Here is a 23,104-nt window from a genome sequence, read left to right as displayed (position 1 = left end):
AAAATAATATGATGTGCATCAGAAACCCATAATCTCTAATGTATGTACCAAGTTTGAACAAAATCCATCCATAAATGCCAAAATATTCAAGATTTTTGATGATTTTTTTAACATAAAAATGGCTGCCATTTGGCCATTTTGAATCAGATAGCCAAACCAATGCATCTATGTCATGATGTATAATGAATATATAAAATTTGAACATAATCAGTCAAAGCATGGCAGAGATATGGCACTAGAAATGCATTCATTAAAACAAAATGGCCACCAGTCAGCCATTTTGAATTGCATATGTGCATATGTATAATATTATGTATGATGTATGTGTGAAGTTTGATTGTGATTGGTCCAGGCATGTCTAAGATACAGGACGCACGCACGGACACATAAGTCCCCATTTTGGGACTGCGTCGGAACGGGGACTAAAAATACCAATATTGCTTCGAAAATTGTGAAACTGATCACTGGAAAGAGAACGAGTATAAAGGTAGCAGCCAACCACTTTACAACCGACAGAGAGAAAAGCGCTTATTTCATGAGGTGTACTTGTTGTGGAATATAAAAATATTTGATGTGGAGATTACTGTCCAATATCATACTATTTGATTTGTCAAATTGTTTTAGTCAAATATTTTTAAAACTAGCAAAATTTAAATAATTCCTAATTTCTTACAAAGTATAACCATTCCCTTTTGGGAATAGAATCATGTCAAAGAATGTTCTAAAGCTTTCATGGCGCCATCTGACGACTCTGTTTTTTGGCATTGTTTTTTTTGGGCAAATGTCAATTTCATTGTCAATATCGATATACTGAGGAGTGATCAACACTGGCAAGGTTGCGGTAAAGTGATGTGACAATCTTGTGACTCAGTATGTTATTGTTATGTTTTGACCCCGGGTCCAAACAAATTACAGGCGTCAACAAATAACACAGGGTCAAAAGTTATCAACATGGTGTGGATTGATTAGTGCAGCTAAAACGATAGAACACCATAAATATTCAGTTCCTCATGACACTACTGTATAATGTTCTCAAGTTGATATTGGTATACATTGAACTCTGAGTTGATATTGGCGTTTTGAGAATATTTTTTAATATGCAGAAAATAGGCTCAAAATGTTCAAAATTTAAGAATTTCAGTCAGTCCAAATTTTAGTTTCATAATACCGGTTATATTTGAATTTTCATTTAGCAATACTTTGGAATCATTTACAATGTGGGGAGGTTTACAAAACATTTAAATGTTACGTACAGCAGTCCAATTAAGAAAAAAAAATTGAAATGATATACTGTTCTCATTTACCAGGCCCTGACTAAACATAATTCGTACGCAAGAAATTGGAAGTTCAATATTCATATTCCCCAGGCATCTAAAGCAGTGTATTTTAACCATGCATTCAAGAAACAATGGAAACTACTCATATATTAAGGTAGCAAGACTATTATTTGTGTTGAAAATAACGATTTTCACATTTATTTATTAATTGATGAAATGCACTATAAACTTTCATATGATAAAGTCAACATAACATAGAATGTCATGTAAGTTGGTTAAAATGTATATTTTCTGAAGGGAAGCAAGGCAGCCTCAGTAGTGTTTTCCAAAATCAACAATACAGGTTTAATCTATGTGCCTATAAGTTTCAAAGATAAACTCAAGACAAAGCAATGTTAGGATGTGTAATCAGTAGCTATCTGACACACAATGAGTGTTTCCAAACATTCCAGTGGTTTGTCTCTGTCCCTGTTTGTTTCACAGATTAGTCATTTGCATATGAATGTGTCAGACACAAGCTCACACAGCCACTGAAAAAAATCATTGATTTTGGTGTTTTCATATGCCGAATTCATCCAATTATAGCTATCCCATTCCTTTATTTTTTTGGTTTCTAATAGCCTTACACATTTGGATGCCCCTACACATGGTAAAACAGACCTTGATGGGAAAACAAATTGATTGTGCCGATAAACAAGCTTGAAAATCTTTGCTGTTACTTCATGGACGTTTTCTAGGAGTTTATGTTTTTCAAAATACAAGGTCTTTAACAAAAAAAACGTATACTTATTGTCGTCGGATTAACACCAAATTTTCACAGCTTTAAGGTGACAATGAGAGGAACTCGAATGTGTCCAGACAAACTATTTCATCGATTATTTACCAACGAGTTGTGGTTTGAGTTGGAGGGAATGTGACTAAAACAGTAATTGAAATTCAGCACATTATTTTTTAAAACGCGTTGCTTGAATAAAACTGACCAGACACATTCAATTTACCAGACTATTGAACAACTAGGAAAAGTGAAAAAAAATACTTTTTATCGCCAGTGTAAATGCGTAATTATTTTTTTTACAGAAAAAGTAATTTTTCACCTTTGATTGAGTAACACGTCGTAGAATGCAGATACGGGCATGCAAAATACACTTGTGAAAAGCTTGAAGTCTGGCGATTCTAAAAATATATACTTTCCCGGGTCTATTTGCAGTCATTTAGTCACAATTAGAAGATGAAAACAAGTATGCAAATAATAGTCTCCCTACCTTAATTATTTCTATTTTTGCACAATGTACTATTTTTCACATCATGTTTGAAATCAATGTTAAACAAAGGTCATAGTGACATCAGGACATTGCTTGGGATTTGACAAATAAAAAATTACATTTTGGGTATTTTCACACTTAATAATGTGTCATACACATTAAATGATGGTTAATTTGGTTGAGGTAAGTGTATCTCAAAGCCTTATTCCAACCTGTAAGCTCTGAATTGAGCTATAAAAAAGATATTCAGGTTGAAAATCAAATCATTAAATTTTTGCAGTAGAAGCTTGGTCAATGCCTTTCACGCATTCTGTGAGATATCACAGTTACCGGAAAATCATCTATTAATATTGAAGTAAACTTCGAGGATGAAAAGCATTTTTTTAACATTTTAAACAAGCTAATACACAGGGACACAGTCTGAAACTGCAGATAGATAAAGCTGGTGGTCAGAGAGCTAAATTTCTCTTAGTCTTGACTGGAATGACTTGGTTTAGGAATCTGTACCAGCTATTAGTATTACCGATAACAGGTTCAAAGCTGGTCTCAAATACGACTGGGCTGCGGACCCAAACAAGGACATATATTATTATGACTTTTCATATTAACTGTTACAAATAAATACACTTTCTTGTATCTGTGTTGGATGACATTCAAGACATGTCATATTATATATCTTCAGAGAGTTGGATATCGAGCTTAATTAATACCGCTAATTAATAATATCACGGTTAATTTTTGTGATTTATGAAATTAGTTTGATTTTTGACTAAGAAAAATGTTCAGTCAAAATCATAATAAAATATAAATGTTCTGGCTGATCATAAAAGTCACAGTCCCTGTCTGTGAAAAAGGAATACATGGCCCTAGATGTCACTAATAAAAGTGAATATATTTGATTGTAATGTACAATGTATCACTGGAAAAATAAGATGTATTTGAAATTTGCTCAGTTCTTATGATATGTAGGACTGGTTGTGAATGCAGTACATTCAAATATTAGAGGCAAAATCTACACAGATACTGAATCTGATCATAAGAACTATTCACATCATAAAGTCTTGTTTTTTGAAATGAGTAAGATTCACCAATTTTGAATCAAACCACAAAGATAAAAATGTGCATCAGTTGTTGACAAAGTTATTAAAATAAAAACAAATCAACATGCGTATGTATACCATTATATCTTGTCTTTGTATCTACTATTAACTATATCGGTCAAAGTATGTCTGAGAAATTGTTAAAGGCACATGAAAAAACAAAACAATATGGCTACCAGTCGGCCATTATAAATCAAAACACAGAACAAACTGATGTGCATTAGTAAGCCATTATTTGTACCCTTGATACCAAATCCGAATAAAATTTGCCATGGCATATCTGATTTTGTGATTTCAGTTTTAGAAAAATAGAAAAATACTTAAGACTGTTATAAAACCCTTTATATCTAGTCTTTGTACCAAATTTAAACAAAAAGTGTTTCTGAGAAATGGGAGAGAATTTAAAAGAAATGCCATTTTGAATCAAATCGCGAAACAAACTGATATGCATCAATAACTCACATACACAGGTTGTCTATTATGATGTGTCTTGGTACCAACTTTGATGAATAATATCAGTCCACAGCCCATTATGAGAAATGATGCGGACGGACAGATGGACGGACAGATGGGCAGAACCCAACACACAAGTCTTTCATAACACCATATAGGATTTAATTATTCACAGGGTTTCATTTCCACTTATTTTGCTGATGGCTAACTGAGCAAAATTAAAACCAAAGGAATATGCAAATTGAACCATACAAAATATAATTTCTGACACAAATCTGTGAATTTAAAACAAAGACAATATCTATGAAACACTAAACCCAGTCAATAGACCATTTTCTGTTCACTGCGAAGCTGAGCTCGAAAATAAGAAATTCGAGTTCAAAATCAAATCGTTTGATTTTTCTGGCAGATGTTTGGTCCACGTCTGTCATGCAATTCTCGAGATCCCACATTTGTACAAAAAATCACCTAATAAAAACTTTGCCAGCCAGTCAAATTAAATCAGCTAAAAAAATATCTTACATCAATTTTTATATAATTCCCACATTGAATACAATGTAACAACCAAAGAAGTAGAGCAATGCAAAAAGTTAAATTAAATGATGTGCATCAGTAACTCCGCCATCTGTGAAGAAATTCGAACTAAGTTACATAAACCCAGGCATGCCTTGGAATCTGCTCAAAGAGATTAAATGTTACAAGACTAAATGGGAGATGAAAAGAAATCAGTAAGCAACAAGTGTTATTAAACTTACAAACTATGTGCAACTACAGCCATGAAGGTATGTTAATTTTAAAAAAAAGCAGGAAAAAGAAAAAAATCTAATTCAGTATTGGAGCCACTTGAATGCCAAAAAATAACCACTGGGCGCCACTGAAAATAAAATTTAGCATTTACCTATATACAGACCAAATTTGAGTTCATTGATAAGATAAATCCCTGATATGACACTGAATGGACATTGGGATGGCTTGACGAAGGAAAATGGTTGCTAAAACTATATGTCCCCATTTTTGTGATTACCGGTACTTGCAAGTAAAAATTGAATGATGGCACCCACTAAGTTGAATGACCCAATGTCACCGTTTGTCACCGAAAGTTACAGCATTGACTATGGGGATAAGGATGGGAAACTGAAGCACATAAGTGAAACCGGCATAAGTGATGTACAATGTTCTTTTGCATAATGACAATTTATAATTACGGGTAAATTGTCTTGGTAGAACAAAAGTCATCATGTACTGTGTTCCAGAGCGAATAAATCAAAGGAAACTTTATCACCCAATTCTTGACCAAAACATGACCAGGAATTGTCAATTTTTTTTTTCTCGTCTCCGAGTACACTAGTCATAGTAATATTTGGCAAATGTACTTTTGAAATGGTAAGCAAATTTTATCGCTCATTTTGTTGAATATATTATAGTGAACAGCAGGACTGATTTTGTAAGGATCTGTAGTGAAAACGGAATTTCCTATAATCAAGTTGTCTCAGCTTGTTGCTGGGGAGGTGGGTCTTCAAAAAATAATAAAAATATATGCGACTGTATAAGTGACTTGCGACACAAACAAAAATGTTGTGAACCCTGAAGTTTTCACTATTATTTTGCACATGAAATGTGAATTTTATTTTACTACAGTTACGGTTTATAAATACATGTTGTATACAACATTTATAAATTTGAAAACTGCTGTTGACCAATCAGAATGATCACTGTGCCGTCAATGAAGATGAATACATGCTTCTGAAACGGACGACCCGATCCGCGTGCGTGCATAGGTGTATCAACCAGTACCAAATTTTTATATCCAGTCCAGTTGTCTCAAATGGATTTGAATGAAACGTTCTGTAAAAATGTTATTAAAATAAATTAGTTAGAAAATATTTAAACAGCTTTTTTGAAAACAGCATATAGCATGATGTTGCCTATTATCCTGTACTTGAGTTACAGCTATTATTTACTTATTCACAAGTATGTGTAAACAATATTCATTAACATTGCCTGCAGGAAATTTAGGTTACAACCATCCGAAAAATTGTTGGAAAGTACCAAACATATTTTTTTAGGGATCTTGAGTCAAAAAGAAATCTCAAAAAAGCAAGTTAGGTTAGCTAACAGAGTGAGAAGTCTTCCAGAGAAAACGAGCCATCCATGGCACAGCCCCTGTTAGTTATCAAATTTACGATATGTAGTTTTGTTTATAGTAATATAGTTGGAACATAAACATATCAGAGATATGGATCCAGAGGCTGATGCTTGATTTTTAGTAAGCCATTTTGAATCTGATCTGAAAAACAAAATGATGTGTCATAATCATAATGTCCAACATATGTACCAAGTTTGAACAAAACCCTTCTGTAAACAGCAAAGATCCGGGACTGGAATGCCAGAAATGCTTGATTTCAGTACAAAAATGGCCGACAGTCAGCCATCTTGAATCAGATTGTGAAACAAATGTATGTGCATATGTATAATATTAAGTATGATGTATGTGTGACGTTTTAATGTAATAGGTCCATGCATGTCTAAGATATAGGTCCAGACGCATGCATGGACACAAAGCCACACGGACGCACGCACAGAAGTCAATGTATTATTTTCTATTGACTCACTTTCTACGTTCATATTACAGCATCTTGGCACGTGCCAACATTTTTAATCCTTTGTGTTTTCAGGGGGATTACAGCAGTTGCGTTCACGTTAGTCAGGACCCACTTGAGACACATTCGGCTCAGGCCAAAATTACGCCATCATTCGTCAATCTGTTATTTGACCCAAACGTAGAAAACAATACGCATATGATGTTGATAATTGCTATTGTAAAATTATATCCATTTGCTATTATAGTATTTATTTTGAGTCATCATGCACATGAATGGCAAAGAAGATTCGAAAAACAATAATTTTTTCATATCGTTGCAGTTGCAGCAGTACATACTCTTATCTCTCAAATAAAAATACAATTTCCAAAATGGCCGATAAATTGTTCCCTTGCTTCTAAAATGTGCTCTTACTGGTGTATATGTTAACTTTTCACTATCCCTTGTAATAGGAATATAAATGGACAACAACATTTCTAGCAATATACTTTAAATTTCTCTGTTCAAAAACTTTCCAGCCAATTAGTACAATGGTGAAGCATTCTGCGAAATTTGATCAGTTGCAAGGACAATAATTTTCTCGATTTGCATTCTGCCACATGTCAAAAAAATGCATTGGCCGGGCAGCTGCATTGATCAAGTTTCTCTGGTGTGGCCATCATTGCTAGCGAAAAGCAAGAAACAAAACATCATAATTACAAAACATCAAAGCAAATACAATCAGATGACTTAAAAACTTTATTGTATGTACTACCTAAGCTGACAAACTCTGTTCCCATTGACCATGCATTATGACTTCCCCGCCCTCTCCAGCGGAGGCTATTACACTACAGGCTAACATGCGGGGGATACGGATTTTATGTGGGAGATTTTGTCGTTTTGAGCCCAAATTTGTGCATTTACAAGACGTTTACTTCTAATCAAAGATTGTACTTTTTTTTTGTCATCGAAAAAAAGGCATAAATATTTTTTTTAATTGGCCCAATTTAGAAAAATTAAGTACCATCCCAAGTACTGGGTGGAATTTTTCAGGAAAAAAAATATTCGTCGCTGCTGACAGTTTGCATTGGTCACTACAGCATCTGACCATATATAGCTGCACTTTCCTCTGTTCTAGTGTCATACTTGTATGAACCAGTATACTGTGTGTTATTTAAATTCACCACCAAAAGCGCAATTTTAGTTTGTGCCGAGTTTCGGTGACTGGCATCTATCGTTACCGAGTTTTTTTCGGCATATGTCGACTTCATCCCAACTGTTCATAAACAAGTTCAGCACGTGTCAACTCGGCCCTAAATCTTGGCACGTGCTGAGAACTCTAATGTGAACGCCACTAATGTTTTGTCAGGATAACTCATCTTTACACATGGATACTGCAGAGTTCAGAAGCAAAAAAAAAGTAGGTGTCAACATAAAAAGTGTAATCTGATGCAAGTTACTTAAAGGCCCAATTCCCTTGCCCCGGGCAAGTGTTTATGTTTTTTACTTTTATCCGCCAAAATCTCAGTTCGTACACTATTTATTGTCATAAATACTACACACAGTCACTGCTGTGATATTCATAGTCACATGCATCCACTTTGGCACGACATAATTTAAATAGACCTGTAAGTTTGAGAAAACGCGTTTTTACGGGAGCTTGGCTGGAGCTGTTTACTACAGCTAGACAAGCAAGGAAATAATCCCGATTATTTAGGAGCATATTTATAGTATACCTAGGCCTTTAATCTATGTACAAATGTCATAGGCACTCATGGTAACAAAGAATGAAAGAAAGCTGTTCATTCTGGGGTTGGAAGATCCACGATTCTGCTAATGCACTGCGATTGGTTGATTTGACTTAATAAGACTTAATCCAGATGTTTTAATAGTTTACACTATTTTTGTTTTTACTTTTTTATTATCATGATTTTATTCTGTATTGTAATTTTATCTATATCTCAAAAGAGATTTGATAACAATAAAGTTATTATTATTATTCCACATGTCTGACCGTGTAACTTTTGACCCCGTGACCTTTTTAAACGTGATAACGAACACCATCATCAACGACAATTCGGAATTATTCTAATTACGTCACCAGCTAATAAGCACGCCGGTGTCTTTGGTGCAACATTTTTAGATGCAGTGTCGTGAATTCTAACTGATAGGGGTTGGGGTCAGGGGTCACCCAGCCCCGGTCTTACCCGACTGGTCAAGTTGTACTCGATAGGATAGACTGGTTGTCCCTTCTCCCGCTTTACTATCGGCTTCGGCGATGTCCTGGTCACTCTTCGGAAAAACAGAAACCACAGTGTGAACCCGAGTACCGGTAACGCAGACAGTATCGAAAACACAGACATCTTGATTCTTAATGACTGTCCACCGCTGATAGACTTAATTATCATCGGGCCAACCTTTGCATGCGCGTCTCCGCTGTCCAAATGTTAAACATCACCAAAATTACCCCCTTCTCAAATGAGGGCGCTGCTCAGAACAGCCTCTGTCGCTGGCTAGTCTGGTCGTCTGCTTGTTGTGAGCAAGTACCGCGCACACAAAATAGTGAAACGACGAGCACTTCGAATATATAACGAAAAAAAATATTTCACGCTTTCAATATTGACCGCCGGTAGCTAAATTTATAGAAAACATGAAGGGCGATTTTTTGTGCTGTCCCCTAAAAATTAAAAAAACCTCGCGGAAAAGTTTAACTCTTGATTTCAGCATATCAAGTGATGATTTGAGGCCCTACGTAGGAAAATGTCAGAGAAATGGAGCAGACGACGTTTTTTAGAAAAATTAATTCTAAAATTTTAACTAGAAAATATTAACACAGCCATTTAGAGTTGAGTTCTGATAGAAATCGACGCGAATATTGGGACGCGAGGTATTTGAAGGCGATCGGTACGAAGGGACTCATAACGAACGTCAATATGACACTTCAATTTTAACATTGTCTCCCATGGCAAATAGGTAACCCCTGTTTGCCCCTTGACAACTCGTTGCCAGCTAGGTTATAAAGGCCAATTTTCTTTTTCGAATCGAGAAAAAAAGCCCTAGCATGTATTTCATACAGCGTAAATCATCGAGCTAGCGATGGAAACTTTTTCGGTCGAGTTTTCATATCGGATGTGTTTCTGGGAAAGTAGTAAATGAAGTTTTCGTGCGTGGATATGAGATCTGTTTGTTGTAGCGTATCGTATTTCAGATCACAGTTCAGATAACCAAACAGACATTTGTCTCAATATTTCTGCCACGAAGGCAGTGGCCACGTAGAAAGAAAAATCTGTGATAGAACTCAGTGTGTTGATTTGGGCGGACTAAATGAGTATATGTAAGGGCAATCGCAATATAACATATTAAGTGAATAAATAATGAGAACGCTGAGTGCGGATCTGGGAACAAAGACAGAAATGAAATTCGGCTCGGCTGACGTCAACCTATAATTACGCTCTGGTAATCTGGCATCTGATGCTGTTGTAATTACCTCCCCCTGGAAACCAGTTCTAGTGTAAAAAAATACTCGTCACCTAAAAAAAGTAGAGGATGGCCTGATGTGTGGTTTTAAAATAGTTTCTCTATTTCAGAATACGTCTCGGATTTTTTTTTCGTGAGTGAAAAATATTTATTAGTAAAGGTGTTCCCGGCGGGATGAAGCAGGAAGAGCTAATAGAAAAACAGCTTTGAAAAGAATGCCTTAGACGAGCGACCGCCATGGAATGTTGTATTCTGGAGAACACGCAAAATATAATCCCCCATAAAATAAAGAGTTGGGTGCTTCCTCGAAGCGAGCGATCGCCCAGGAGCATTGAAATAAGTTTCAGCGTTATATTGCAAGTGAAGTCACGCAATTAAGCCAACGCACCAATCTTTCGCTGGGAACATAGAACGAGTCTAGCGTATGAATTTTGCAATATGAAAACGTGTGATGTCGTCCGCCTCAAAAGAGCGCCATAATAGTATAGCGTGTGATAAGGCCATGCTGATGGCAGACTAACTTTCTGTTATTCTCTGCTCGCTTACCAAAAACACGTGTGTAGACTGCCTATAAGCCCGGTCCGTAACACCTATGTTTCGTCTCCGAGTAAGTCTGGGTACCTGATCGCTGCTTCCACAGCAGTGTTCAGTCGGGATTACCGTTCGCTATGATGGCAGCTCAAGTGGCTGCAAATGTCAATTGTGAACGCGATATGAACACACAAGGACAGACAGGAACTGAGATGGACACTAACTCGATGGATTTCAATGCTAGACCAAGTCCTGGAAACACCGATCATACACCGGAGAATATCGTCGGCAGTATAACGGACAGTTCTACGGTGGGTAAACGAATGAAAATTGAAGCGCCTGCCAATCTCGAACAGGGCGAAATTCCCCACACAAAGGCTAATAACAACAATCAAGATGGTGGTGGTCATGATAGTGTTGGCAGAAATTGTGAACAAAGTGGGTTCGAGTCGAGAATGGAGCCGTACCCAATGTCAAATAATCCCAGTTTTGAACCAAATATTCCTAACCAACTCATGGATTCTAACCGTAGCATGAATTCTATGTCGAATCCCGGCCTACATGGCGGGTTTTCGAACAGTTATTATAGTGGTGGTGGAGGTTCTAGTGTTAGAAACAGCTATAACATGGCGGATCAGACACAACATGGCGGTCCAGGGCCAACAAATACGCCTCAAAACATGGGTCCAAATCCGAATATGGGACAACACTCAGTAGGTATGGGGCAGTATAATCAATACGACAGCGCAGGGAATTTAAGAACGGGTTACCCCCCTTCTTCCAAACCCATGAGTGGCGGGCTTAATACACGGACTAGTTCCTCTTCTAACATGACTCCTCATTATAATACGACACAGCAGCAGCAACAACAACAACGGTACCTAAGTGGTAGTGGTAGTCATTCCGCTGGACAGGCGCCCACACTCTCACAGCTTTTACAAGGCCAGAAACCAAACCAGATGTACCCGAACACGTACCAAAATCCCAGCGATTATAGCCAGGGAATGGGTAAAGGACCGGAAGTTAGTAATATGAACATGAGTGGAGGACCGGTCGCTTACGGACAACAGTGGAGCAACACACAAAGAACGCAGCAACATCATCAAAATATGAGTCCGATGGGCCCTAATCAAGGCATCAATCGTTCACAGGTAAGCTACAAATTATCACAAATGGATGTAAATAAAGGTAAAATGTAGCAAATATCTTTTAAGTTGCTATTACTTGAACAATAGCAGCAGGGTATAGGCGAATGGCTAATGTGAATGTATAATGAGATGGCATACGAGGAAATGTATAACAGGCCTGTTAGAAAGGTATGATTGTAGCTTTAATATTTGCAAAATTGATGCGATTTTGGGACTTCTTTTCAACAGGCCATAGAATGAATGAAAACTATCGCCTTCAAGTATTTGAATTTTGGAGGTAAATTGGAAAAGGCAGAAGACAGCTGGGTATTTTGTTAGTATTGTGAACGTTGATTGGCTGGCAGCACTTTGTGAGCCATCCATTTAATGGGGAAAGGATGTAATAATGATATAGCAACAATTCTGTGACACTAGGTGTCAAATAATATCATATTGATAGCTAGATGCTGCCATCAAATACCTTTTTGAAAATAATTGCTATTTTGTCTCCAGGCAATCTCTTGGTTTGCTGCAATTATATGTATATTATTTTGACATCTTCAAAACTCCCTGAAAAGATATATATTTTATTTTGTTTAATTGAATGTGTGTTGCTAATTAACTGGCTTGCATTTCAATTTACAATAAATTAAGGGTTATAATTTTATGTGTCTTCTTTTTGTCAACTTTGGTGGGTCCCATGTTGTCTAAATCCTTTGCCTATGCAATTACTTTCACTACTTCAAGACTGAATCACATTGTTTTTTTCTACTTTTCTACCCCCGTGTTTTAAAGCATTAAGGTCAAAATTATATATTGTACAATACTTTATTTTTCGCTTGGAACTAATTTTCGCTGAAGGAATGATTCAGTGGAAATAAAATCCAGCTAATATACATTTTTTCCTATATTTTACATTAATCTCATCAAAAATCAGTGAAAATAAATTACATGCAAAACGCAGAAAGTTTTTTCAGCGAAAATTAATTCCAGCTAAAATAAAGTATTTTACAGTAGTTTGTGTTGTGTACAAAAAATGGTTTTAAGCTCGTCACTGTTAGGGTGTCCATATAATTTAGTTAGTATACATAGACTTGTCCATTTTTTATTTTGCATTCATATACTTTCATTAACACTTTTACAAAATTTCTTATGGTTATTTTTAACTACATGTGGAAATTGTGGATTAAGGTTTTTTTATCATTATTGTGACACTAAACTGTTTTGTATTGCACATGTTCTGTTGACATTGATTCACAATAGTGTATGCAAATGAACATTGTTATGCAAATTACTTCCTACTGACATTGAGCTAGTCCATATATTTTAACTCCTTTATGGTTGTTGGGTGAGAAAATTGACATCCTCTGGATAACATCATGCACCTTGGGTCAAAACATTTTGTATTTGTGGTCTTCTCTAATGGGGCATGCTACTTTAAGCCTAATCCCCTGTATTAAAACAGATTAAAATTACAGTTGGAAATTAATTTATTTATTTATTAATCCTACAGGGGAACCTAGTTCTATTTACAGGATTCTAAACAAAAACAATATTTTTCAATAAAATAAAATGAGAATTGACCAAATCAAGAAAGCACAATTCATATTAATGGTAAACTTGAAGAATAAAATGCAATAAATAAATCAATATCACAGAATGATATAATAATTTCATTGAAAGTACTAGTGCACCTATAGGGGGGAATATTTAAAAATTGACAGTGTACACAAATAGTGACACATGATTTCATGGGTTGTTTACATGGAAAAATGTCTTGATCTGTAAACTGCTGTATCTATGGTGCCATCCAACTTTCATTACATAATAGCAATGTTTAACAATATCAAGCCTACATGGGTCGTGAATTTCAGAATTTAGGTTAGTTTTTTTTTTAGTAGGTCGAAGTTGACAAATTGTTCTCAAACAATTAGAATAAGAGTTAGTCTGTAGTTTTACAATGACATAAAATCTTTTATACTTTGAATGATCTACTGTATGCTGGGAAATTGTTGGTTAATGTGGCAGTGTTAGCAAAGTCCAAAGTTATATTATTGGAAGTCAACTTCTCTGAACTCCTGTGAAAACATTTCTACTGCTCCTCCCTTTGAAATTTTTTTTTCCAGACTCAACATTTTTCTCTCACCAATTATAAAGCTAGTTAAAGTAGTTTGAATTTTGTAATGAAAACAAGCATTGTACATTGTTTTGCAAATTATTGAATGTAGTCAATAGTTTTTGAGCGTTTCTTACTGATGAGCTCGTTGGCTAGTGTGCAATGCATGGCTGTCCAAAGTTCACATTGGAAACGTGACAAATGTGTTTGCCTGGCAATTCATCTTTATTTTCCTTTTCCCAGTCTCTGTTGAAATTTTCCGATAGTTTTGACAGTGTTGCTCATTTGTTTAGCATCACAGGTGTGTAATTTTGATAAAGTGACAGACATAATAAACTAATACAAGCCTATGTGTATGATATGATTACATAGTTTGAAAAATGTTAACCACTTCAAATTTCACAAAAGACAAATTTATGCAAATATTTTACAACCAGTTAGAAATGTACTCGTTTCCAAAGTGAAATATTGTCATGATTGCCATTTAATCATGAAAATTCGTAGTGAAAATTTTTACAGTAATTTCTTGCATGAAATTGAATAATACTTTGACAAATTTTAATTAAAGTACTTGAAGTTCAGTCAACAAAAATGGCGCTGTAATAGGAACTGATGCATGCCCGTAAATCTGTTTGCCGAGTTACAAAACAATGTTTAATGATATTTCTACTAAAGTCTAATTTTGCCCAAAATTCTGGATAATCAGTTTCATTCAAGATTCACTGAAATCTTGTATGATTTTTGCACTATATTTGGCAAAACAAATTTAGGGTAGACTAACATTATTAGCTACGGTAGGGTTATCGGGAGCACACATTTTTATTTGGCCTTACCGCATGCTCATAACAAAATTGACCACTTACTAATCTGCCATATTACCTAGTATTCAATTCACTGAATATCCAAAAATCAGTCAGCAATGGGACGGTATGTCCATTTGGTCTAAAGTTATAGAAAAATACATAAAAATTAAATTCTGTACTATTTGGGCTGGAAAAAATGATATCAAATCATAAAAATATGCCTTGTATATATGTCTTATTGATGATGATATGCATGTGATATGCTTGCTCACAGTCTTGCCAGGATGAGCTGGAAAACGTCCCAATTGGGGTCCACGCTGAAATCAATCTCATTTGTAGTGTTAAAACATGTATAGTTGATACCCCTTTTATGCTAAGTAGCCATGTGCTTTCTCAGTTCTAAGTGTTCATTCATCGATATGCTCATTCATTCATCAAGTGGGGTTTTTATTTCCCTGGAATGTGACATGATTACCATGATTGTGGCTGTGTGTATTGCTTAGCTCCAATGTATTGTCATCATCCTGTATTATTTTGTTAAAGGCGGACACTGTACTATCAGTGTATGTGTGACCTTTTCAGTTATGCCCCTGGCGATGTGCTTCTGATTCTTTATACGAGACTTGCTCATTATTTTCTTGCTATTCTGATATTTGTTTTTTATTCCGGGAGGACAGCCACCCCAAATATGTACACAAGTTCCTTCAACTCAAAATTTAACCCTCCTCCATTGTATAGGCCTCTTCATTTAAAACGAGGAAAATTGGGTTTATTTGCGATGAATGTATGCTTTATGTAAATTCCTCTGCTGTTTTCATTGAAACTCTGGTTGCATCATATTAATAGTCTTGCATGCAATTTTTGGTTTGGTTTGGTTCTGCAAGCACAGTACTACATTTATAAATACAATTTTTTCAAATGATCAATATTCTTGTTTTCTTGTAGTCATTGTATTTTACATGTGTTGTATATGTCGCTTGGGAGTGATATTAAACTCGGCGTGATGACTATCGAGTGAAAAATCTTTATTTACAGTGGGTAAAGTCACTGAGAATGTAGTGAAAATACAACTTTGTTTCCAAATTACCAGAAAACCAAAACCACAATTTGAAACCAACATTCATTCATTCATGTCATGTGACAGTCTTTTCGGTTTTGGTAGCCCTCAACACTAGTTTTATGAAATGCAAAATACCTGAGAACAAGTCAACAGATATGGTAATGCAATGTACGATGATCCACGTATGATTTAATGTTGTTGCTGTAGCAATTGTTTTAGTTGCATCCATTTAACATTCTTTCGTACTGTTATCAATTTTAGTGCAAATTTGGAATTAGATATTTCTTAGTTATTAAATGTCTGTGCTGGCTTTCAACATTTCTAAAAAATGCATCTTGTTTTGCTGGATAAGACTGAAAATGCGGGGTAAATGATTGCCAATATCTCAATTTTTTTTTCAAATCTAAAATCATTAACCTTTACATGTGCACAACCTATATTGTTTTAACACGGATTATCTTTATTTAGTGCAAATCATTTGCTTCGTATGATTTCGCTGTCACCAATCTCTCATAGCTTTTAGAAAACTATGTATGAACCAGTTAGAAAAAAATCTTGTATTTAACCTCAGTTAAATTAAATGACTGAATTTGGCATGCCAAAGAGCTGAATCCACCAATCAGGGTCCTTGTAACAACAATTCATATCAATAGATTTTGTCATCTTGTTATTATTGCATAGCTTAACTGAGAGAAATGCCATACTTGCTAAGAAAACATGTCACATGACTTCTTGTTTCCTTTACCATGAAAATGTACATGCTCAGTTGTTTGATTTTATCGACAAGGAATATAGGATTATAGTAGGAATTGTTATAGTCAAACTATGAGGTGATAGCCGAATTAACGAACCTTGGCTGGCGAAAATCGGTGCAAATGTGTTTAGTGTCTTTGCCAATGATGCAATGTACGACAACCATAAAAGTAATTGAAAGTTCATATGAAGAAATGAGAGTATAATTCTCCTCATCTTTATTGTATGGAAAAGGTTTGTACTTCATGTCATAACATCAGTTTTTACTTGGTGATGGCCTGTACTGCATCGCAAAGGTATGGTGGTGAACATTTGTGAATGGCATGGATCTCTTGAGTTCAATAAAATGAAAAATTATGCAAAATATATGCAATTCACATGTAAATTCAGGTAGTCTGAATTTATATCTGCCTACCCTAAATCAATCTTGTATAGAAAGTCGCTTGCTTGAGGGAGATCTCTTCATTTTTCATGGACTTCACAATAGAATAACAACTCGGGAACAGTGATACATGTGATGAGGAAGTGTTTAGGTTTGATGCATTGGTCTTAATCCCAACAAACTGCTGTAAAGGGTCTTCTGTTGTTAGGAAATATTCGCAGCTGCAACCCTTGTATATTTCATCAAATTATTGATGACTTATTGTAATGTGTTGGTATGTTTTAAAATTTAAACAGGAGTTCAATACAATACCGCCACCCATCAGTTACAATAGATAACATTCCAAAACGTAGATGCCATCCTGCAACTTTGCTTTCACGCATGGCTGGCTTATTAATAGGTTTTCCACCGATTAAATGTGAACAATGGCCCCCTTGAATAGCTATCGCCCACCTAGCTGGTTTGTCCATAAGTCTGAAACTAGGGTGTCATATTATACACAGCTGTATCCAAAAATAAACATATTGAACTTGTGGGCATCCCCCAGTCTGGCCTTTGTTATGTAAATTGATTTGATAGCTTTGTAGCAGGAGATGAATTCTTAAGTAGGCAATTGAAGTATGCTAATTATTTCAGCACATGCTGGCAGGTAGGTGACCTCGGCTTCACCCAAGGGGGGTGTCAGTCTGTGGGAGACGCCCCTTTTATGAATGGGAACTGGTTGAGTTGCAGCTGTTGATTGTTAATTAATTGTATGAGGTTAATTGTACTATACTGATTCAGTGTGTCATTTGTTTTGTGTGTAAATAGTTGATTGCTGCTCTGATATTGATATGGGGGAATACCATTCTACAGGTGCAAGTACTATACGACTAGGTATACAGGCTGATCCATCAGAGGGCTTCACAAGCAAAAGAATGTACAAGTCTTGCATTACTGTCATCTGATCGGCTTATGATGTAGGGTTACCTGATTCAGTTCTTGCACCAAGCACCTATAGTTGAAATGTCATTATCTGAATATCCATGTAATGCTTCTCATTGGAAGAATCAGAAATAAAAAGTTTAATAAGACTATTTCTGCCCAAATATTATGGAAAAATACCACTGTATAACAATTTGTTGGGGCAAAGTTATGCAATCAAATAGCCCTGAAAATAATATTCATAATTCTCGTAATACTCATAATATAACTGGTATAACAGTTTGGTGTACTCTATGACTTGAAAAGGCCTATTATTAACTTAGATCTCATAGGTGAATGTTATTTTGAGTGTAACATTTATTTCAATATTTCTTTCACTTTTCCTTACTCCGCTGACATCTTTATGTAGGCAATTTTCTACTGTTGTCCTCCCACCAAATTTTGCTTCAAAGAACTACTTCTTGAAAACCACAAGCCTAATTGCTCATGTAGTTTTTGTGCTTGGGAGACGAGTCAAGTACTCTGAAAAACACAGGTTGATGAAAGTACTAACATTTCTGAATCTTTCTTCAGATGGGTGGGATGATGGAAATGCAGAAAAGACAACAAAGTGGCTACATGATGCCCAACACATCCAGTGGTTACCAACAAGGACAGTATGGTGGTAGGTCTTACCCGAACAGTTCACAACAGAGATATCCAATACCAGGACAACATAGATCACAACATGGACCACAACATGGACCTCCTAACATCGCCGGACAACATAGTCAGTACACGCAACAACAGGTAAGACAACACAAAACATTTGCCAAACCTAATACTGCGATTATTGTTGTTAGATGGCATTTGCGTGTAATGATACAGTCATAATGCGAGTGTCACCCACTCGGTACGCTAGCTACCCACCCCTAATGAATACAATAGTATGTTCTGGGAATTCTCACTTGAAAGTAAACTGATCTTGAAAACATGACCATCTGCTTATTAGGTTTCTCTTACTAATAAGAGTAGAAAAGGGGACTTCTCCAGTGGAGAAACATTACTTTTATTACTATATTTTTCCTGTGCACTGTTATCTTCGTTAGTTAACCAGTTGAATAGTGAAATCTATTCAAATTCGTACAACTTCATACTCGCAAGAAAACGAATCTGTCTGTGCTTGTCCTGAGTGTAGAGTTACCATATGAAAGGGCCACTGGTTAAAAGCTATGCACATAATGGTATCGCAGCAGGCATGTTGAAGCTTGTCTGCATGCATTATTTATGCTGTCCATACTGATTTATCAAAGTTCTTTAATACAATACCTTAGTAATAGTAGCTTACCACTGAACATCTTCATTCATTTGACTTTGCTGAGTGAAATTCTTAAAGTAGGTCTGTGTGGTGATTTATGAAAACTTTAATTGAATTACAATTCTCTGCACTTCAAGTATGACATTCCACTGTGGTCTTTCAATAAGTTTGTTTTATTTAAATTGAATTTTGTCTACTATCGTGTGCGTGTGTATGTTTTCACGCAATTGTTTGTAAGCGATTGAAATAAAAATAACCCACTCCAATAAAGTTTTTGGTTTTATTTCTATGGACATCAGTCCACTTTAGTAACCTTTTAACTTTTTAAGCTTTTTTTAAACAACTGCTCAAACAAACACTATTTAATGTCCAAGTACAATAATACTGCATTGGGCTATGCAACTAGGATGTGTTTTTAGTTTTCACATTTGGTTACCCCATGACAAAAATGGTTGCCAGGCAAAGTTATTGCAAACAACTTTAATCTCACAGGGACTCAATTTTCATAAAGTCTGTGAAAATATAAAAAATTAGCCTCGACAATTTCACTGTGGACCTAACACAGCCGAGTCGCGATGACGTTTACAAAAAGTTTTCCTTTCCCTTTGCAAAAAAATTCTAAACTGAAAAATTTCATTTTGAATTGCAGTACAACTGTTCAATTTTATGCAAAAACCACAGATCATTAGCATAACATTCAGTATAGATAATTAACATTGATAATCAATTTAGTTGGTGCTTCATTTTAATTAACCCAGGAAGAACTTTTATATTCAACAGAAATGGGAATGCTGTTTTCAGTTGAACCATTTTGACCTTTGATCACGTCCATTATGTCTGTTTACTTCCATTGTGGCTTGCATTATATTGCAAGATTGGCTGAGAAGCATGGATATACATTAAGCCAAATAGAAAATTGTTTTGTTGCCCTCAGCGACGGACCAAAAAATATGAAATATCGGGTCGCGGCCCAAATATTAAAAACTCACCATTTTAAGCAGTTAAAAAGTGTTTCATCTATAAATTAACGATCCTGGACCGTTGTTTGGTCCCTGGGGGATATGTGACGACTTTAAACCTCGGGTTGATCTGTATTTCTCTGACATGTTCCGAATACTATGAAGTCTGAAGAGCAAACGCGTCTTTTGCATTTCAGGCCATTTTGTATTTTCTTAATTAAATAAAAACATTATTTTGATTCAAAAACACTACGTTTGTTGTAGTAAATTTAACTTTTAATGCATGAAATGCACAAAATACCCCTAGTTTTTATAAATTTAAAAAAAAAAAAATCTGACCGACCGACCCATTTTTAGCTCTGCTGTCGACTTTGTCGAGCGGAGCTTATCATATGAGTGATTGTCCGTCGTCGTCGTCGTGTCAATGTTTTACTTTTTCGACTTCTTCTTGAAAACTACAAGCCTAAATGCTTTGATACTTGGTGTATATGTACCTTGGGTAGACCTCTCTTAGGTTTGTTCATTTCATGTTGATATCTTTAATTCTCTAATTTTGGTGAATATTTTTGTCATTTTTGGTAAAAACTGATTCTTTCGACTTCTTGTTAAAAACCGCAAGTGCAATTGCTTTGATATTACATATATAGGTACTACATGTGGACCTCTCTCAGATTTGTTTATTTCGTGATGATATCTTCAATTCTCTAATTTTGGTGAATATTTTTGTCATTTTTGGTAAAAAGTGATATTTTTGACTTCTTGTTAAAAACCGCAAGTCCGATTGCTTTGATATTACATATATAGGTACTACATGTGGACCTCTCTCAGATTTGTTCATTTTGTGATGATATCTTCAATTCTCTAATTTTGGTGAATATTTTTGTCATTTTTGGTAAAAAGTGATATTTTCGACTTCTTGTTGAAAACTGTAAGTCCGATTGCTTTGATATTACATATATAGGTACTACATGTGGACCTCTCTTAGATTTGTTCGTTTTGTGATGATGTCTTCAATTCTCTAATTAATTTATTTTGGTGAATATTTTTGTAATTTTTGGTAAAAAGTGATATTTTCGACTTCTTGTTAAAAACTGTAAGTCCGATTGCTTTGATACTATTCATATTGTTCATTTTCTAATGATGTCTTCAGTTCTTTAATTGAAATGTGCATTGCTAACAGCGGAGCTATCTCAGCCGATAGGCTGCTTGTTTTTATTTTTTTTCAATTTTTCAACTTGATGGCAACATAAGTTTGTTTTGCTTTTGCTTTTGGCCTTATCACGAAGGACTGTTTTGTGTGCATAATGAGGCCCAGCATAAATTACTTAGTTGAGTATGGAGAGAAATATTATATATATATATATATATATATATATATGCCATTTTATTGCCTTCTTAGATGCCTCCAAATTATCCACAACAAGGTCAACAAATGGGTTACCCACAACAGCAGCAACATCAGCAGCAGCCATATGTGCAACAACAGATGCCGCCGCAGCCCCCACCGCCGCCGCCGCCACCACAACAGCAGCAGCAGTGGAGCCAGCAGCAAGGCCAGCCGCCTGTAGCTGGACAGGTGAGAATAAATTTGGCAACTATCAAATTGATACTTTGTTTTAAATAGCTGTCATGATATTTTCATTTGTGTTGAGTGGAGTTGTATTTGTTTGTGTGTGGACTACTTCAAAAGACAAACTTTTGCGACAATTTGTGAACATTTTCTCTGGGTCCTACGACATGAATGCTATATTATTCTGAAATCATGAAAACTTCAAGCAGCGAAAATGTTTTGTGTTCAAAATTATTCTGCAAGAAGTGTGGTTGGTGCATTGTTTTAATTCAAAACAACTGGGTGGTTGAGAATCTGCTGTAACTGTACAAATATTTGGTAAAATTACCTAAAAATAATAGCTACATTATGTGCATGTTAGACTAAATAAATGTGAATGATTGCCTTTCGAATAAAAAATCTGCCAGAAGAGATGAGATGTACGTTTCTGCCGATACACACACTAGCAGTTTAGTTGTTGTATACTGTAGATATTTGTGTTGTAATCACAGTGATTGAAGACAGTAGAGAAAACTGTTGATAATTATTGTACTATTCTTATTAATTTCATAATGTTATTGATCTTGTATATGTCATGTGGCAAACTAAATTATCTTATGGAGACTCCATGAATCAGACTGTTTTACTATTTAGTGCAAGTGTATAAAATGGTGGCCAATAATTTATACATGTCTTTTGTAAAATACTTGAACCAATTAATTTTCGCTGAAAGATTTTTCTGGTGTTTTTACTTGTAAAGAGTTCATTTATAGATTGAAAGGTATATTTGCTGGATTTTATTTTCACTGAATCATCCCTCCAGTGAAAATAAAGTACTGTAGAATACTTTATTTTCGCTATTTTCGCTGAAGGGATGTTTCCGTGAAAATAAAATCCAGCGAATATACTTTTTTTCCTATATTTTACATTAAACTCATCAAAAATCAGTGAAAATAAATTCCACACAAAACACCCAAATAGCCTTTTCAGCGAAAAAGTATTTCACAGTATTTTCAGTGGCCAATATGTATTCAATAAATAGGTTGGTTCATGTGTACTTATATTGTGTTCACTATGCGTGATTCAGAGATCGTGTTATTGCAATAATTATTGAAAATACTGCAGTATACGATAAATAGGTTGGTTCATGTGTACTATTACGGAATTCATTATGCATGATTCAGAGATTACGTTAATTATTGAAAATACTGCAGTATACGATAAATAGGTTGGTTCATGTGTACTATTACGGAATTCATTATGCATGATTTAGAGATAGCGTTAATTATTGAAAATACTGCAGTATACGATAAATAGGTTGGTTCGTGTGCACTACTACGGAATTCATTATGCGCGATTCAGAGATTGTGTTAATTATTGAAAATACTGCAGTATACGATAAATAGGTTGGTTCATGTGCACTACTACGGAATTCATTATGCGCGATTCAGAGAT

At 35.3% G+C, this 23,104-nt stretch overlaps 2 protein-coding genes across 7 annotated transcripts in view; one reads left to right on the top strand and one right to left on the bottom strand.

The window, feature by feature from the left end:
* Positions 1 to 9,159, bottom strand: part of LOC100370800 (uncharacterized) — a 52,502-nt gene extending 43,343 nt beyond the window's left edge. The window contains exon 1 of the mRNA XM_002733600.4: positions 8,879 to 9,159. Within this exon, the coding sequence (XP_002733646.3) occupies positions 8,879 to 9,079 (201 nt within the window). The 5' untranslated portion in view covers positions 9,080 to 9,159. The remainder of the gene's footprint in view (positions 1 to 8,878) is intronic.
* A 1,365-nt stretch (positions 9,160 to 10,524) lies between these two features.
* Positions 10,525 to 23,104, top strand: part of LOC100370652 (AT-rich interactive domain-containing protein 1B-like) — a 58,224-nt gene continuing 45,644 nt past the window's right edge. For 2 of the 6 annotated variants that reach the window (XM_085504961.1, XM_085504959.1), the window contains exons 1-3: positions 10,526 to 11,830; positions 18,418 to 18,633; positions 21,500 to 21,676. In XM_085504961.1, the coding sequence (XP_085361087.1) occupies positions 10,817 to 11,830; positions 18,418 to 18,633; positions 21,500 to 21,676 (1,407 nt within the window). In that variant the 5' untranslated portion in view covers positions 10,526 to 10,816. Of the gene's footprint in view, positions 11,831 to 18,417; positions 18,634 to 21,499; positions 21,677 to 23,104 lie in introns of all 6 variants that reach the window. The other 4 variants (XM_006815052.3, XM_085504962.1, XM_085504963.1 and 1 more) reach the window with 4 other exon arrangements.

The sequence above is a fragment of the Saccoglossus kowalevskii genome, chromosome 11 (genome assembly GCF_978046115.1).
Source record: "Saccoglossus kowalevskii chromosome 11, keSacKowa6.1, whole genome shotgun sequence".
NCBI classification, from domain to species: domain Eukaryota; kingdom Metazoa; phylum Hemichordata; class Enteropneusta; family Harrimaniidae; genus Saccoglossus; species Saccoglossus kowalevskii.
Note: the sequence above shows the minus strand (reverse complement) of the source record. Positions and strands in the feature narration are given on the sequence as shown.